The sequence below is a fragment of the Salarias fasciatus genome, chromosome 3 (assembly GCF_902148845.1).
Source record: "Salarias fasciatus chromosome 3, fSalaFa1.1, whole genome shotgun sequence".
NCBI classification, from domain to species: Eukaryota; Metazoa; Chordata; class Actinopteri; order Blenniiformes; family Blenniidae; genus Salarias; species Salarias fasciatus.
The window spans coordinates 3,847,810-3,867,272 of NC_043747.1; the positions used below are offsets into that span (position 1 = coordinate 3,847,810).

A 19,463-nucleotide genomic window follows, 5' to 3' on the forward strand; every position below is an offset into this window, starting at 1 on the left:
TATATAACATTAAACAGTAACCTTCCATATTATTAAATCTATTGTGAATGTATAATGTCCCCCATAGATTAACTAAACATGAAATAGTGCACCAGAAAACACACTGTTAAAAAATAATGAATTAGGCTTTGTAAAAATGTATAAAAGGAGCTCAGAAAGTCTCAAGTCCATGTTCGACCATGTTCGAGCACAGGGGTGTCCATAAGTGCACTTGGCACCAGGACACCCTAGGTCGGAGGTCGATAATCGACTTTGTTGTCGTGTCATCTGACCTCCGGCCGCGTGTTTTGGACACTCGGGTGAAGAGAGGAGCAGAGCTGTGGACCGATCACCTGGTGGTGAGTTGGATTCGCTGGCGGAGGAGGAAACCAGACAGACTTGGCAGACCCAAACGTGTTGTGAGGGTCTGCTGGAAACGTCTGGCGGAACCCTCTGTCAGCATGGCTTTCAACTCCCACCTCCGGGAGAGCTTCTCTCATGTCCCGAGGGAGGCTGGGGACATTGAGTCCGAGTGGACCATGTTCTCCACCTCCATTGTCGAAGCAGCTGCTCGGAGCTGTGGTCGTAAGGTCTCCGGTGCCTGTCGTGGCGGCAACCCCCGAACCCGGTGGTGGACACCGGAAGTAAGGGCTGCTGTCAAGCTGAAGAAGGAGTCCTATCGAGCCTTGCTGGCTCATGGGACTCCCGAAGCAGCTGACGGGTACCGGCAGGCCAAGCGAACTGCAGCCCGAGCAGTTGTGGAGGCAAAAACTCGGGTCTGGGAGGAGTTCGGGGAGGCCATGGAGGAGGACTATCGGTTGGCCTCGAAGAAATTCTGGCAAACCGTCCGGCGCCTCAGGAGGGGAAAGCAGGTCTCCGCCAACACTGTTTACAGTGGAGGTGGGGAGCTGCTGACCTCAACGGGGGATATTGTTGGACGGTGGAAGGAATACTTCGAGGACCTCCTCAATCCCATCGCCACGTCTTCCGTGGAGGAAGCAGAGGCTGAGGTCTCAGAGGTGGACTCGTCCATCACCCAAGCTGAAGTCACTGAGGTGGTTGGCAAGCTCCTCGGTGGCAAGGCACCGGGGGTGGACGAGATTCGCCCTGAGTACCTTAAGTCTCTGGATGTGCAGGGACTGTCTTGGTTGACACGTCTCTGCAACATCGCGTGGCTGTCGGGGACGGTGCCTCTGGATTGGCAGACCGGGGTGGTGGTCCCCCTGTTTAAAAAGGGGGACCGGAGGGTGTGCTCCAACTATAGGGGGATTACACTCCTCAGCCTCCCCGGGAAAGTCTATTCCAGGGTACTGGAGAGGAGGATCCGACCGATAGTCGAACCTCGGATCCAGGAGGAACAATGCGGTTTTCGTCCTGGTCGTGGAACAGTGGACCAGCTCTATACCCTCCATAGGGTGCTCGAGGGTTCTTGGGAGTTTGCCCAACCAGTCCACATGTGTTTTGTGGATTTGGAGAAGGCATTCGACCGTGTCCCTCGTGGTGTCTTGTGGGGGGTGCTCCGGGAATACGGAGTCCGGGGCCCCTTGTTAAGGGCCGTCCGGTCTTTGCATGACCGGAGTAGGAGTCTGGTCCGCATTGCCGGCAGTAAGTCGGACCTGTTCCCGGTGCATGTTGGACTCCGGCAGGGCTGCCCTTTGTCACCGGTTCTGTTCATAATCTTCATGGACAGAATTTCTAGGTGCAGCCAGGGGCCGGAGGGGGTCCGGTTCGGGAACCACAGGATTTCATCTCTGCTTTTTGCAGATGATGTTGTCCTGTTGGCTTCATCGAACCCGGACCTACAGCATGCACTGGGGCGGTTCGCAGCCGAGTGTGAAGCGGCAGGGATGAGGATCAGCACCTCCAAATCCGAGGCCATGGTCCTCGACCGGAGGAAGGTGGCTTGCCCCCTCCAGGTTGGTGGAGAGACCCTAGCCCAAGTGGAGGAGTTCAAGTATCTTGGGGCCTTGTTCACGAGTGGGGGACGGATGGAGCGTGAGATTGACAGGCGGATCGGTGCAGCGGCTGCAGTGATGCAGTCGTTGTATCGGTCCGTCGTGGTGAAGAAGGAGCTGAGCCGAAAGGCAAAGCTCTCGATTTACCGGTCAATCTACGTTCCCACCCTCACCTATGGTCATGAGCTTTGGGTCATGACCGAAAGGACAAGATCCCGGATACAAGCGGCCGAAATGAGCTTCCTCCGTAGGGTGGCTGGGCGCTCCCTTAGAGATAGGGTGAGGAGCTCAGTCACCAGGGAGGAGCTCGGAGTAGAGCCGCTACTCCTCCACATCGAGAGGAACCAGCTGAGGTGGCTCGGACATCTGTTTAGGATGCCTCCTGGACGCCTCCCTAGGGAGGTGTTCCGGGCATGTCCCACTGGGAGGAGACCCCGGGGAAGACCCAGGACACGCTGGAGAGACTATGTCTCTCGGCTGGCCTGGGAACGCCTTGGGATCCTCCCAGAGGAGCTGGAGGAAGTGTCTGGGGACAGGGAAGTCTGGGCATCCCTGCTGAGACTGCTGCCCCCGCGACCCGGCCCCGGATAAGCGGTAGAAAATGGATGGATGGATGGATGGAAAGTCTCAAGTCAAATAATGGAATTACAGTCACAATGTAATTAAGTAAACGAATAAAAGCCAACTGAGTCAATCTCTTGATCAGTCAATTTTTATATAACTCAGAGTCACAACAGCAGTTGCCGTATAGTGCTTTAAGATGTTCCATTGAAAATTTTCAGCGAAATAAGAGTATAAACGTCTGCACAGATCACCAACCTTACATTGCGTTCCACAGAAACTCTGACAGCTTTCCCGTACAAAGATGGCCGACCTCTGTGGACGTCGTGGAGTCTGCCATAAGGCATCTCGTGTTCTATAAGATATCTATGGTTACCACCACCAACTGGGCTGGAGAGTTAGGTTGTGTTCGAAACCGCATACTGACCGCCCCTCGAAAGGCACGCACTAACCCGCAATGTTCTCACGTGAAGAACAGTTCATTCACTGATCTCCATGCAGTCCACTGTTCGCTGCAAAGCCATTTCTTCATGGCTCGGTTCATGTACACCTGAGCAACGTGAGCCCGTCTGTGTGGTGACACCTAAACAGATTTACTACTGCTAGAGTAGTCCTTTGAGACACAATTACATCATAAATGTGCATTAATCGCCACTTAAAGCTCGGGTTGGCGATCTTGGAAAACTAGCATGTAGCACGAATGTAGCATCTCCCAAGGCTCCGCCCAGCTCCCACCCCATTGGAGGAGCTCCGTTGGGAGCGGAGACGCAGAGACGTTCCGCGCGCGCAGCACTTCCGCGTCCAGTGCATCCCTGGCGTAACCTGTCCTCAGCGCTTCATTTCTTCGTTTTTCTTTAATTGCACTATGCCAAGTTATGGCGCACTCACCGGTAAGTAAAGCCCCAAACATTCTTCTCCGCCATTCTGCAACGACGCTCCGTCCTTCTACGCACGCACTGAATCAGGGTCAGTGCACGCCATTGACATGTACGCGACATGTATTGCAGGTCGAACGGCGAAGGGATTTGATTGGTTTAAAAAAAGGTGTCCCGTCAAGACGATTGGTTGCTGTTTTTCCCGTTTTACTCCTGCTGTAGATAGCGGATATTTTCCAAACTACTTTAAGAACACGCTATGAATTGTTTCCCATCGGGTCATAAAGATCATTTTAACCAGTATTTAAAAAAATGTATCTCATTCAAATCGCCAACCCTAGCTTTAACAATGTTAAATCTGAGTTCATGTGATTGGATTTTCAAAAACCTTTTTAAATAGACTTTTGTCAGCATAACTGAAGCACCAAAGGTAACATTTCTGATGTTAAACTTCTGAATTTACTTTTGAAGATAATCCTTATGTCATTATAACCTGTTCTATTGACCCATGTGAGAAAACTGGACAGCTCACTTTATACCGACCTGTGATTTTTCAATCAAGGAAATCCACCGAGTTCAATTACTGACTCTAAATATTTTCTTTTTGCAGGTCAATCATCTGAGCACAACACACAGAATGAGTGGCATTTTAGTGGTAAGTGGCGTGGTATTTCTGCATTTCCTAAATGATTGAGATCTTTAGATGGTAAACAAGTCTTTATCAATTGATTATAAATAAAAATATAGACTTGATTTACTCAATATTTCCATTTTAAGCATCTCTTTAACAGCATTAGAAAACATTAAAGCACTAATTATTTGTTTGATTTAGCATTGGGAGAATAAATCATTCACATTTTGAATTTTGATATATCTTTTTCATATCTGAATTGGAGATTGGAGCTTTACTTATGTGATTAATGATAATATTAATGTGTGTTACCGGGTTACTTGCAGAAAATGTGGAATTTTAAACAGTGCAACAAAACTCTGAAGTCAGTGAGGTAAGCCATACTTGGATTTTTTGGTCAAAGGAAAGTCTTGGGTACACTCAGATGCTTGATATTTTATTTGCCTGCTCTTCACCCTCTTCCAGGACTTTATTGATATGCTGTGTGTGTGATGGTGGTTTTCTCCTTGATGTTTACTATTTTAACCTAAATCTTTTGTGCTTTTTACCTGTTTTCAGATCAACGCTGTATTCAAGAGAGCCACCACCAGTGGCGGCTGGTCAATAGGGGGCGCCGCCCTCATCAGTCAGTCAGTACAGTCAGTCTACACAATTTTCAGAAAATATAAAACTTTGAGTGTAGAATTTCTATGTATAGTATACATGTAAAATATTGTATCTTCAGCCTTGTTGTGCATATAAAAAGCATTACATTGTTTCTTTTTAATAATTTTTCACGGTATTTCTGTATACACTTTCTGGTTTTGACGGCACCGGGACACATTCACCAAGAGATACAGTAGGTGGCGGTATGCACCTCAGTTGTTGGTCGCCACCCGCCATTATTCCAAAGAAGAAGACGAATGGGGCGCCGGACAAATGGATCCCTATGGAGAGCCTCAAACTTTTTACTAAAACGTGACTTAAGGCTGCATTTTAATTGGTTCCTTACAAATCGGGTTTGTGGCGCAGCTCTGTGCGCCACACACACTCCCACTTTTTATTATCAACCAATTAGAATCGTTTTATTTCTGTTGTTTCGTTGTGTTTGGACACTGCTGTTGTCACTCATCTGCACTCCTGCATTTTCGGCTCTAACGAACATCCACAGTGGCAGAGGAGAGAGAGTCATACTGCTGAGAAGGATGGTGTGTGAAAGTGGAACTGGAATAATGAAAATTAATTCAGTAAAGTCTCTACAAGTGCACGGTAAGAATAAATGAGTGCAATAAGTGACGGCTGCAATAAGTTTCATTTGTTCGTTCTCCCAGACTGAAGGAACAGATATTTCATATGATCTGTTGAGGCGTCTGCTTTATAGGATATTTTTGTTGCTATATATTTTTTTTAATTTACAAAGGTACTAACTGGTCATTTTCCTGATTTTTCAGTCAGAGCTCCATGTTTATCTGTCATATTTTTATTGGTTGTGTTTGGCTTTCATTCATTGCTAATGAGACTGAGAATCCATTGCTAATTATTTTTGTTTAGTGGTTTAAATTTTCTTGTATTTCCTGGATAAAATGTTCTTTCAAAGTGAAAGTTTATTGATTTTGAAAAGATGTTCTTATATTATTATGGCATATTATATTAGTTGAAAATGGTCTCAAAATAACATTGTTGTTTAGTGCAATGTTATCACTTAATGCAATAATTTCTGAGGCAATTAACTGCACAGAAAATGATGATATTACTGTATGTGTAAATAGGCTGGTCACCAATTGTTGCACAGACCAATACAGTGAACAGTGGACCTGTGGATGTGGCAGACACACCATTTCTTCAAAATAAAACAGATGGCAATGGTTGATTATAGACATACACTCAGTTTTTCTTTCCTCCTAAATCTGTAACTGCATGGACATTAAAGTGGCTTGGTTTGCAGCATCAATTTGCGCCCCCCCCCCCCCCCCCCCCCCCACAAAAAAAAAAAAAAATTGTCACCAGCCACCACTGGTCACCACTGTCCCACTTCAGTGCAAGTTCCTGTCTCAGCTGGATCTACACTCTGAAAACCTGACAAGACTGTTTCAAACGAGAGGACAGATTGAGGAGAGGCTCAAAGCAATCGGTGCTGAAGTTGCTGATGTGAGTAAAACAGGCGTACCACAGTCATATAAAATCTAGAACATTAAAAAAAAAGTACTTGTTTGGGAAGTGATTAGTTAAATAGCCTACTAGTATACTTTTTCATGATATTCTAATATTTTGAGATAGGATTTTTGAGTTTTCTTAAGCTGTCAGCCATAATGAGCAATATTAAAATAATAAAAGGCTTGAAATATCTCAGTTGATTTGTAATGACTCCAGAATGTATGACATTTTTGTTTTTTTAATTGCATTTCAGAAAATAAAGAACTTTATCACAATATTCTAATTTTCTGAGACAGTCCTGTATGTAGCGGACCACAAGAACAAGCTGACATTGAGTGGAGATGTCCATAGTTTCATCAGCCTGGATAGATACGAAGTCTGCACACTGAATTTCCTCAATGATGGAGTCTCTCAAAACTGCCAGCATACAGTCAAGGAGTTCATTCTGCACTGTTTTAGATGTCCCTTTAAACACAGTAGCAGTGTGAAGGTGCTCATGGACAGCTGCATCTAGTGATGCTACAAAGTCCACCAGTCCTCTGAAAACACCTGGATTTTCTGAGGTTTCGCTCTCATCGTGTCCTCTCAATGCGAGCTCAAAGGCACCACAGAACTTTATGCAGTCTATTATTTTAGACAGGACATGCCTGTTTTTGTCTCCTCATTGTGTTTGCGGATCCCGATCCTGTAGCCGTCATCAAGCTGAGCAGCGATGTTAGCTCTCCCAAACATGCCCAGACGCTTAGCATTTTCCATGTGGCTCCTCGCTTGCTCATGCCTTTTCACTTTTTCAGAAAAATGCTTTAAGTCCACCATACCTGTCTGAATCCACGCTTGATCGGTTTCCAAAAACAAAGGTTCTTGCAGCTGACAGCTGCCGAAACCATCAGGTAAATAACAAAATACCTCCCTGGTCTTTGGAAAAGAACCTTTGTTTTTGGATTATAACTTGGAAAGACCAATGAACCTTTTTGGACTATTGATCGGTTTCCTTCGTTTGGAAAAGTAGGCAAGGGAAGCAAAATAAAGCACCTGCCTCACTGCATCCAGTCAGCCAAGCAATCCTCTCATACCAGCTCCGTGAAAAAGAGCGGGTTTATTTCCTCCCTCTGTCTTCGAACCGTTGTCTAATTAAGACATCGGGTCTATCAGGTCCGAGCTCTTTCACCCTCAATTTCTCCTGCAGTGTTCTCCTCTCGAACGGCGTTGTTTTCAACGACTTCACTGAATTTTCTCTCTCCAGTTTCTCCTTTTTTGGCCTTTCTGACTCCGACACCCTGCGATCAACGTCACTCGCTTAGTGGTTTTCACCCGCCTGCCAAGTCACTTGTTCTCTGCTGCCACCTCATGGCCAGTGGTGTGTAAAGCGATCAGAGGGGAAATCCGGGCGTCGTCAGAGCCGCCCGATGTCTCCTATCTCTTGCACAGAAGAGGAGCGAACTGCACATGTCAAAGTTATAACGAGAGTCAATGGGGAAAGATCTGTTCGCCCCTTGGCCGGATGTACGTAAAATATTAGGACATTTCTTATTTCATCTGACTTTTTATTTCACATTATACATATTATTACCTCTCGTCAGACTATATTATCCATGTCTGCCCTTTTAAAACATAGTGTGTATACATGTAAAATATTTTTTAAAAACGTTTTATTAAAGGAAGGGCTGTGTGATTCTATATGATGTGACGGGGGGGCGGCGCCCTAGTGCCCTCTATCGACCAGCCACCCCTGCTGTAAACACAGCTGACAATAATATTTTTCTTTTTTTCCATAACAATCTCTATGGTTATTCATTCACACACGTCTTCAATAGCATTTGTCATACCTTCCACGATGTGGTACTTTAACCTTTTATCTTCATACAGAGCTGTCCCCCCTCCCATCTTGTTTGTTCTGTTCATGAAATTCAAATCATATCCTTCTAAATGAAAGTCCACTCCTTTTTCCAAGTTAAGCCAAGTCTCTGAGATTGCGATCACACTGAATGGTGTAGTAAACTGACTTACATAATCCTTAATGCTTTGGAAGTTAGCATATAGACTTCTGACATTAAAATGAATAATTGATATACTATTATCTGATTTAATGGTATTAAACTGCTCCTCTGTATAATAACGGCAGTTATTTGTATTACCACACTTAAAGAAATTACTCTCCGGGTCAATATCTTCATCAAAACACATGGAAGGCCACTGTTCTTCCACAGGTGTTTTTTGACAACTGAAGGAGACTGCATTTTCACCCTCCATAGATATCATTGCCTTTGAAAGAAGTCCTTCATCAAAAGTTTTTCATTCATCAGAAAAGAGAAAAACAAAAAGTCTTGCCAATAGAAATTGGAAGAAAAAAAAATAAATAAATAAATAAAACAAACAAAACGACTTCCCGGATATGTCCCACGACACTGATCCATGCAAATAGTAGCAAATAGAAATAAACAGAAGTCCAATCCACACAAAAAAGGGATATCCATGCAAAATGCATTGTATTTTGGGCAAAAGAGAGCACCAAAAATTAAAATTGAAAGAAATATATAAAAAAAAGGAGTACATAAACCATTCCCCTGTTTTCCATTGCAGCTTATCTGTAGCCCTCCAGGCCACATCACTCTTAGCGGGGACAGTAACGGTAACATTATCTGTAAGCTTCAAGGTCTTTAAGTTCTCTTACCGTTACTGTCTTGGCTTCCTCAGGCGTAGATCCATTTAGCCGAATTAGCACTTTGCAGTTCCTGGTCCATGTTGATTTGATCTTGCCGTTCTTCTTCAAGATACGGGCCTCCTGTGCAAGTTCGGCATTCTTCTTCGTTAGATGCTCATTAACATATACCTGGGTTCCTTTCAGCTTCTTCCCCTGCATCAATAAAGCCGTCTTGTCCATTCGGTTCACAAAACGCAAAATGATGGCAGGGTTGGCCTTCATGTCCCTCAGTGGTAGCGTGTGACAAGCTGAGATGCTGGTTGCATCGAGGTCGATGTTTTTACTTTTAAAAAAATCCAAAACTTGCATCTCCAGCGTCCTCAGGTCTTCGGCTGGAACGTCTGCTGCTACTTCCCCTCCTCTCTCCACAGCTTTTGCGTACGAGCGAGGTTGGACTTTTAGTCCCGAAATAACAACATCGTCCATCCTTGAGTATTGCTCCAGGTCATGTAGCCTTCTTTCGAGCTGTACGATAGTTTTGTCCTTTTCTTGAATAATTTCTTTGAGTTGTTTTACTTCGCTAACGAGATCCGTTAGCATCTTCAGTTGTTTTAGCACCTTGGCCATATCAGTTGTCAGGGCGCCTACCGACTTACGAAGCTCTTCGATTTCTTTTTCCATCATCGGGTTTGCGCGAGTTTTCTTGCCTTGCGCCTCACTCATTTTACTCACTGTGTTATCAACAAAAAGTTCGTTTCTGTTATTGTTTGTCGCTGCTGCCGGCGGTCTGTAGGGCGCCGCTATCTTCCCACAATGCATCACATGCTTCCGCTGTCTTATTAATGAACTCTGACTCATTTTTGTTTTTAAATCCAAATCAGTATTTAGTCACGCACTTGTAACAGAACTGATATTTACATTAAATTTGCATAGGTAGCAAATCAAGTTATATTGACAGTCTTGAATTGAACAGAGGGACATAATGAAATTGCATTAAAGTAACTGGTAACACTTTAACTTTAAGCACCCGGTATAACACATAAGTAGTTATAAACACTCCTACATGATCACAATGCTTTATAACTCACTATACAGAACTATACAGCATAGGATTAGGGTTAAGGTTAGGGTTAGGTCCTGGCATTGTGATCATCTATGAGTGTTTATAACTATAGCTACACGTGTTATAATGGCATTATAATACTTTATAAATGTACTTATGTGTTATATGGGGGGCTTCAAATAAAGTGTTACCTGTTGTGGAATTTTTGGTGAATCAGAGCCAAAGATGACGAGTCAAGGTGTTGACACTGCACAAGGAGGATTTATTGAGGATTGCAGAGGAAGCACACACAAATCAGCTGATTGAGAGCAAGGCTGTTGCTCCGACAAGGATCCAGCCTGACTCTGGCAGGACTTCCGGCCATGCCATGTCATATAACCAGATCTCAGGAGACTAGCAGACGCTGTTTCCAAGTGACTTCAGACAAAACAGATCGTCCTTCACACTGTGTTCCTGAGAACTTTGAAAACAAAGCATTATTCCACATCATTACCCACACATTTATCTATGACTGCTGCATTTTAAGCTAGCTGCTGTCTGTTAGAGGCGTATCACCCCATCATTAACTATTTTTTTTGTGAGTGACTGAAATGTCTTTTGAAAGTAGAATGAAACCACTTCTCGTTTCTTTTAAAGCTTTTGCTGCATTTTTCACTGCATCCGTCACTGTTTCTGCTTCCTCAGCTGCTTTATGTCCCATAACACCTCCCATAATGCCTCCTGCTGCAGCCATGACACCCACTGCTGCTCCAACAGTTACTGCTGCTTCCCCTCCCAACACCACCGCTGCTGTTGCGCGCGCTGCTCCAGACACTCCTGTTTACCCTCCGACTATCTTCATGGGGATTTTTGCTTCAAATATTTGTCTCACAGCCGTTACAACCGCTCTATCCAGAGCCTCTACGCCCAACAAAGCTCCCAACAAAACCCCCGTTCCGACCCCAGCCAATTCAATCGGAAATCTGTTTTCCACGTGGCTTTTGGCCTGGTTTCTGATCTCCTCTGGTGGCAGGTCTTCTGGAGATGACTGCCTGATTTGCTCCTCCTCTCTCTGGGTTTCTCTCTCCACAGCTTGCAGCATGTCGTTGGTGTAGCATTGGCTGTTTCTCTCCACCGTTAGCTTGTCGATGGTCTTCAGTAACTCTTCCCTCTGGAAGCGGTTGCTCCTGTAGGCGTTCTGCAGCGTGTTTTTTCTGTGAAAAAAGAACAAAACTTCTCACATAATGAGGCACTTGCAGCAATACCAGTAGGCCTAGTTACAGAAGGGTTTACAAGCCTATCTAAGATATTAAATAGGAACTGAGGCCTATCACTGTTTCTAGTCACTAGATTTGACATAAATTCTGATTTTGCAATTTTTACAGCGCTCTGGTATTCTGCAAGGCAAGTTCTAAGTATTTCCAGTGAAACATGCAGTCTGTCTTTTTCCACTTTCGCTCAGCTTGACGACACTTTCTCCGGAGCGCACGAGTAGTGTCATTCAACCATGGCTCTCCAGCAGGTTTAGAGCGTCTGGTTTTGAATGGCGCAACAGAGTCGAGAATGCCAGTGCAGGTAGCATGAAACAAATCCATCAGTTCATCAATATGCACAGACTCATCCACATTTAAAAATAAAGAAGCGTCGAAAGCAACAGAAAAACGCGCTGGAGTTAATGAATTTATGGAACATTTCTGACATGCAATAGTGTCCTGCTTAGTGTGTGAGCAGGGCAGAGAAATAGTGAAAAGAACAGGCAGATGATCCAAAAAGCCATAGTCACTAATCTCTGTAGTGGAAACGTTCAAGCCATGAGAAAGAACCAGGTCTAGTGTGTGCCCTTTTTCATGTTTCGGGCGGGACACACACCGGGAGAGGTTAAAAGAGTCCAGAAGATTTAAAAACTCCCTAACCATGGGTTTAGAAGGACAACATACATGAATATTAAATCACCAATAATTAAAAACCGGTCTTATATAAGAGCCATTTCTGCCAGCAAGTTTGAAAAGTCAGCAATGAAATTCTTATTCTTATTCTTATTGAATTTGGGAGGGCGATACACAAGAGCACACAAAACCAAGACTGGCAGCTTTATCTTAACGCGCTGCAGTTCGAAACTCCGATATCCTTCACTCTGCTTTTCTTGGCACGAAAATTTAGACTTGAACACAGTGGCTAAACCTCCACCTTTGCCAGTGGTACGTGGAGTACTGAGGAAGGAACAGTCAGGTGGAAGAAGTTCGGAGAAAGCCAAACACTCACCAGCGTTTAGCCACGTCTCTGTCATAAAAATAAAGTCCAGCTCTCGTGACAAACAAAAGTCGTTCAACATAAACGTCTTATTGGCCATCGATGTGACATTAATCAAAGCCATTCGGAGGGTAACATCCACGTTTCCAGTCTGGGTGGTTTGTGCAAGAGGCAATGTGCGGAGATTCTTTGGATTCTTTGGCGGCAGTGGGAGTGAGCACGCCGGGCTGCCGCTGGGACAAGCAGCTGATTCCCCGCGGCGGATGCATCAGCCGCCGGCACAACCGGATAAATCCACCGCTTTCTCAGAGTCGGACGGGTCGATCGACCTGAAGATGGGCAACTCCCAAAATGAGCGGATTCTGCAGGACCGAATCCATGTAAAGTTCGGAGGTACGCTCTCACACGCACTAGGACACCGCTGCGCTTTCCTCGCTTCTTAGGGCGTCTCCGCGAAACCACTGGAGGTGCGCAGCGCAGGTACACTGGTATGTCCTGGAGGAAAGGAGGTGGAACCATGTGCTGGCCCCTACGAAAATTCTGCTTTCTAAGTAATTCGTAAGACTCACGAATACTGAAAAGAGCACGGCGATCATACACAATGAGACCCGAGACAGTTTGTCGTCAAAGACGTGGCACCGGCCGCCGCACCTGTTCACCAGGTCTCTCAGCTTTTGATTCTCTCTGATGAACTCCTCGATTTTCTTCCCTTCGGGTAGCTCGTTGCCGAAAGTGAAGACGACCAAAGTGATCTTTCTGTCACTGACATCTCTGGTTTCAGATTGACATGTGGCAGTTCCAGAAACAGAAGAATGATATGCAGTGAACAAGTCCTCTACAAGTATGATGTTAGCGAGGTTGTTTTTCCCACTGTCAGTTTTTCCCAGCAGGACGATCCGCTTTGACTCTGAGGGAGAAAAAAGACTCCATTTAAGCATATCTGGATCTTTAATCATATGTGGGGGTTTTTTTAACAGCAATTTGAAAGTAACATGCCAACATGAGTGAGATTTTCTAGAGTAGAGTCTAGAAACTCTCAAGTCTAGAGACTTGAGAGTTTCTAACATTGACATTCTCGTCATTTGCTTTGGTGCATTTTATCACATCACCTCCTCAACATTTTGTCATTTGTGCACATCATGGTAGCAGTTTCTCAGTCCCTCCACAAAAATGCAAATGCTTTTGGACCGGCAGAAATAACCTTTTTACAACTCTCTGCTGTTTATCTGCACATTATCATTTGCTCATTATCATTAGAGACACTTTCCTCATTGCATTGTATGAGAAGACTTTCACTGTGAAGTAGATAAAAATGTGTGTCCGGATAGACAGGAATGTCTGGATGAGCATGAATGATTTACACTAATGTGTACGTTGGATGTTTAGTTCCAATATTGACTGCAATGTTTACTTGTTTGCACAGCTCTACTTAAAGAGAATCACATATAGGAGGTTGGAATGGTGTGCCAGAGATGCACATGTTTATGTTCATGGAAAGATACTACATCAAACCTCTTGAATACCACTGTTGACTGGTCATTAAACACGCGGTGTCAGAAGTCGACCGTGGCAAAGTTCCAACCACCGAACAAGTTTGACTTGTCTCATTCGGAGCTGTGTCCGAACTGGAAAAAGAGGTTCAACAAGTACAGAATCACCACCATGCTGGACAAGGAGGATGGGGAAATACAGGTCTGTACCTGAAAAGAAACTTAAATTTTGCTCGAGCGCTACTTAAAGAGCGAGGAAGGAGTTCCCCTCTTCCGTGCACGTACATGGACGCAAGCCACAGACAGGAGCGTTTCACTAAGCTGCAGTTATGCCCAAGGCCTGCAGGGGCCGTTGTTATGTATGAAACGTGCAAACTCCTTAATGCACCTTTAAGACGGCTGTGGTTCAGTGGGGAGAGCAGTCATCTTGTAATTGGGAGGTTGTTAGTTCGATTCCTGTCTCCCCCGTCTGCATGTCAAAGTGTCTTTGTGCAAGACACTGAATCCTAAATTGCCTCCAGTGGATCGACTGAGTGCCTTGCATGCGGCCGCCTCCCCTGGTGTGTGAATGTGATGTGATACTGCAGTGTAAAGTGCTTTGGGATCTGTTAATGTGCCATATAAGTGTAATCCATTTACCATTTAAACACAACCCCAGTGAAAATTAAACAAACAGGGAGCAATGCCATGCTCCATCATGGCAGGTCTCTCTGCTGTTGTTCTCCAAAGTGAAGGAGGAGCTGCAACAAATGGTCAAATGTGGAGTTATTGAAGAGATAACAGAACCAACAGAATGGTGTGCACCAATGGTACCACAACCAAGGAAAAATGTCAGAGTGAGAATATGTGTTGGTCTGAATCACCTCAACAAAGTTTCATCCCATTCTCAATGTTATACTCCCCAGGCCGACTGATTCAAGACCATTCTCACTTTTGGATGCTGCCACAGGATTCTGGCAAACCCCACTAAATGATGACAGTGACAGACCTTCATCACACCTTTTGGAAGGTACTTTTTCAGACACCTTCCATTTGGGATATCCAGTGTTCAAGATGTATTTCAAAGGGAAATGAACAATCTTCTAAAAGGCCTCCAATACAAGGCCGCCTACATGGATGACATAATTGTTTATGGAGACACCCCTGAGGTGCACGAGCAATACCTGCAATGGGTGCTGCAAACACTCAAGGATTCTGGGCTAAGGCTCAACAAATCCATTTACTGGGACACATCGTGGACAAGTAGGGCATCAGACCCAATCCTGGAAAAGTGGAAGCCATCAGAGACATGCAGCCACCACAGAATGTCACACAGCGAAAGTGCACGCCACTTGCCCAAGCAGGCAGATGTCGCGCACTCTCCCAATCAACTGCTCAAGGCTGACACAGCATGGATGTGGGGCTCAGCTCAGGATTCTTTGATGTCAAAAAACAAACCGTAGAAAGCACTGATGCCAGCAGCTATGGGCTGGATGGAGTTCTTCTGCAGAACTTCAATGAATGTCTGAAACCAGCTGCATACTGTTCCCAAACTTTGACTGTTGCAGTTTGGTTATGTGAAAAGTTCTCTAAGTACCTCCATGGTCTGGATGACTTCAGAATCCAAATGGACCAAAAACCACTGGTCCCACTCTTTATTGTGAAAGAAATCAATGCAGTTCCACTACGTTTCCAATGTTTGCTCCTCAGACTGATAGTGTAAACTGTAGTCCCACACAAACTGCTGTTCAGCACCCTTCTACAGCACTGTATCTGGACAAAGTCAAAATGTCAGATGACTAAGAAGCCCTTGAGGATGCCACACATGCATCATGGCCAGTGTCAGCTTCTTATCTGGATGAGATTGAAAGAGGACAAAGAGGCGGAAACAGCAATGCACTCTGTGAGTGAGGGCAGGCAAAAATACGCATCCAAAGTGCCACAAAGTATTTTGCAATGCGATGCTGGAAAAGACTCCCTCACAAGCTCTAACTTACCACTCTATGGCAACAGGATCACTATTCCAGAAGGCCTACTGTTGGAGATTATTAACTGTATACATGATGGACACATGGGCATTGGCAAGTGCCGTCAACAGATCAAGCAGATACTCTGGTGACCAGGCATCAGACAAGGCCTGCAGGACTGGATAAAACCGTGTACATACTGCTAAACAACAAGACCAACTCAACACAAGGAGCCACTGATGCCAACTGAGCAGACCTTGGGAGAGAGTTGCTACTGACATCTGTAAAGTGGACAAAAGGAACTACCTTGAAGAAGTCTCCAGATGTATCAACCTAGCCTACATACCTGACATGACGATGGCCACGGTGAGGTCTCCGTGCCCCACCATCTCCGTGAGGTGGGGTTATCCCACTACCTTAGTGATTGATGATGGACCACAGTTTTCTGGACAGCACTTTTAGGAGTTTGCAAAGGCACATGACATCCACCATGTCACGAGTCAAGTTGAATGCTGCCGCTGAACGAGCTGTGAGAACTTTGAAGTAAAACAAAAGGACCCTTCACTGGCTCTCCTAAGCTATAGAACAACCCCTATTCAGGCCACAGTCCTGCCCAACTAATGTTAGGACATCAGATATGGACTCCTGTTCCCATACTTGGAGACAAGTTTCTACTCCAGTGGCCAGATTTGTTCGTTGTGAAAGCAGCAGATTCCAGAGTAAAGAGCAAGCTGCCTCATTTCAAGCCTGGTGATTCAGTTACTGTCAAACTTGAAAATCTGAAAAGATGGACCAGGACTACAGCTGTTCTGCAGAGATCCTACTTCAACGGCACGGTGCATGGTGACAGATGGCATCTGCATCTGATAAAGCCATTGTTTTCCCAGCCATAGCTTGTGGAGGAAGAAGAAAAGGACAAAGGGATAGCTGGGACAGCAACACACAGAGGACATCACCAAGAAGAGAGAACAACATCATCAGCAGATGTCATGACCATGACGAGAGGCGGAGTCATCGAGCAGCCATCCCACCTGAGAGACTTTGTCACTTGAAAGACTTTCCAGTGCATACACTGCCCTCTGAGTCAGAATAATCCTTGGCATCTATGCAGGTGACCAGTAGTCGACCTGGGAGCCTAGTTCAGGTCATGTTTGTCATGTGTTGGGATAAAAGAGAGTTCTGTTTTTGAATCCCTGTGTGAACTGAAGCAGCTCAGAATCTTCACAATAAGAACCAATGAACAGTATTCAGTCAGGTTAGCTGGCCTGTTAAGGAAGATATAAGTTTAACATTTGACTAAGACAGGGGTGGATCTAGGATTCTAGGAGATCAGGGGCTTAGCCCTGGCGGTGCAGATGCCGATTTATTTTTTCCGGCATTTTTTGTGCTACACATACTAAACTATCTTTATTTTATTATCTTTTTTTTACATCAACTTACCACCAATTGAAATGTGAGAAAGGCACGGAGAACACTTCAAAATCAGACCCTTTAATGATGCAAATGTCTTACCACCAGAAGCCTTGAAGTCATTGTTTTATGCCTCATGTCCACTGAAAGAAAACAATCTAAAATACAAAAGTTATTCAGACTGATCATAAACTAAAGAAATAAAATACCTTACAGTATTTCCTGACTGCAGGCTCCCTGTGACCCTGGCTGGCACCTCTGCCGTCCTTTACTGCTCTGTTCTTCAATCCTGTCCTCAAATCCTGTCTTGTCTCTTCTCTCTTGCTTTCTCTGCACATTTTTTGTGATTTCCTGTTCATTTTCCCCTCACTCTTTCACTCCTTCCTCTCTTCTGTCTCTGTTACTCTTTAAATACAATATTTCAGAGCTGTTCTCACGTCTTGTCATGCCTTTTTTGAATGTTAAATGTGGGTCATCTCCTGTCTTTTCCTCTTCACTCACACATGAACTAAAATAAATAAAAAATATTTAGAAATAAAACCTATGAAACATACTGATATATTGAGTTTAAAAGTTTGAAATGTTTCTTGATGAGATTAGAAAATTCTCCCTCTTCTTCAAATAAATGAACTGTTTGAAACTCCCTTGGATTAGCTGAAAAATACATCAGTATTAACTGTTGATTGAACCACCCAAAAGTGTACATATTAGCTAACATTAGGACAATCTTAAACATCTGCAGTAGTAATATACAGTATAATAATCCAAAAACATCCTATACAATGGCAGCACTGACAGGGAGCACTTTTCAGCACAATGAATACTTTAATCATTTTGCTAGTAATACTTTTCATTCATATTTCATAAAGGGTTTTTAGTCTTATCCTGGAATGTAACATTGATCGGCTGTCTTTCATTTTCAGTGCGATTGTGTTGTTGCTATTAACGTATAATACTGACAGCCAGCGAGCAAAATCAGAGTTTCACAAACCGGGAACATCAATCTGTGTAGCAGCTTCTGCTGCTGCTGCTGCTGCTGGTGGCGACGTCCGCTTTTTGAAAAAGCTTCAGACATCCATTATGAGTCGACTCTGGTCAGCAGTAGAATCAACGAGCAGCGACTCGCGCTAACTGGGAAATATCAGAGAATTTCACGATGCTTATCACAAAGGACACGACATGTTTCAAAGTTTTGAGAGCAGTAACTTAAAATTTCAGGTTAGGAGCAGATTTGGTTATCTTCAGGTCACAAATAGTAGCACTTTTGATTATTTGCTTTACATGTTAAGATAAAACCTGAGTTTTTTGTTTGGATCATAATTTTTAGGTTCACCTCTGGAGATCTTTAAAAACGTCATGTAACCATCCAAAGTGCTACAGACATCCAGACATATCTGTTTGTAGTAAAATGTAATATCTAACAGACTGTTTGAAAATTGTATGATTGAAAAATGTTAATGAGTCTTTTTTCACTTTCTGCAGCTCCGGCTCACAGAATGAACCTTCGATCACTTCGCCGTCATAATCTAGTTTATATATGCGGAGTACGCACAATGCATTCTGACACTGTAAATACTCCATCCGTGAAACTCTGTTCGTATTTTTTTATCGAAGACCCCTCGCAACTTTGATATTCTGACAACATCGCCCACCTTAAATTCTACCTTTAATTTTTTTTTCTCTTGTCTCGTGGTGTAGGCGTACCGTACAGATTGTGAAATACTTGAAGGCCCTTCGTCACATCAACCGGGCGCATTTTTATACTGCTGTGGTAAGTGTTATTATTGCTTTTTACTAAGTCTGGTAGGACATCCACGCACTGTCTAGTGTTCTTAGCAGTGAAATTCTAGTCTTTAACGTTCGGTTAAATCTTTCTTTTTTTTTTTTTTTCCCTTGTCCTGTTCGGCAGCTGGGGCGTGCAATATTGTATGATTGTAGCCTTTTACTATCCGAACAGATTTTAATGTTAGCAGCAGGACGAGACTGAGTCTCCTCCTGCTGCTGACTTTATTTAAAGCTGGCATCCGGCATGGCTGCCGGACAGGACCGGGACGGAAATGCTCAGAGAGCAGGGACAGAAAGAGAGGAAGATAAAGAGAGGGAGAACGGAAGGGGGGGGGGCACACACAACCTATGTACAAAGTCACAATACAAAACAGTGTTGTCGACGCACCACACACAACCTAGAACAATCCCAAACCCCCAATCCAGACAACACCAAAACAGAGCCGACAACCAACACAGAAAATTACAGAACCATACATACATTTTTTTTTTTCTTTTTTTCCGAACCATATTAGTGAACAGACCAGGCCACAAAAATAAAAGGAGGTGTAGGGGAGGAAGGAAATGCAAGGACACCACAAACCGTATTTTTTTTTTTTTGAATATAGCTAGTCGTAACTAGTAGTAAACTCGGGGCGTGCATCAAGAGAGGTCTGCTACAGATCACCATTATTCTAACCACCACAAGAAGACAAGGTAACCCAGTATGTAAAGAGTGATTAAAGATCAACGTGATCATGTGAATATGATGGTGACAGTGATGGT

General features: G+C 44.2%; 4 protein-coding genes across 7 annotated transcripts in view; all 4 read right to left on the reverse strand.

Moving 5' to 3' along the window:
* LOC115408404 (GTPase IMAP family member 7-like) overlaps positions 1-19,463 on the reverse strand; it is a 693,369-nt gene that overhangs the window by 300,076 nt on the left and 373,830 nt on the right. The window lies entirely within an intron of this gene.
* The window catches only part of LOC115408325 (uncharacterized), a 354,329-nt gene that overhangs the window by 120,796 nt on the left and 214,070 nt on the right, over positions 1-19,463 (reverse strand). The gene's annotated exons all lie outside the window — the stretch shown is intronic.
* The window catches only part of LOC115408431 (GTPase IMAP family member 7-like), a 182,691-nt gene that overhangs the window by 12,375 nt on the left and 150,853 nt on the right, over positions 1-19,463 (reverse strand). The gene's annotated exons all lie outside the window — the stretch shown is intronic.
* LOC115408482 (GTPase IMAP family member 7-like) overlaps positions 10,139-19,463 on the reverse strand; it is a 57,891-nt gene continuing 48,566 nt past the window's right edge. The window contains exons 5-6 of one of the 3 annotated variants that reach the window (XM_030119277.1): positions 12,719-12,810; positions 10,139-11,031 (exon numbers count right to left, since the gene is read on the reverse strand). In XM_030119277.1, coding sequence (XP_029975137.1) covers positions 10,659-11,031; positions 12,719-12,810 — 465 coding nt within the window. In that variant the 3' untranslated portion in view covers positions 10,139-10,658. Of the gene's footprint in view, positions 11,032-12,718; positions 12,811-17,881; positions 17,953-19,463 lie in introns of those variants that run through there. The other 2 variants (XM_030119296.1, XM_030119286.1) reach the window with 2 other exon arrangements.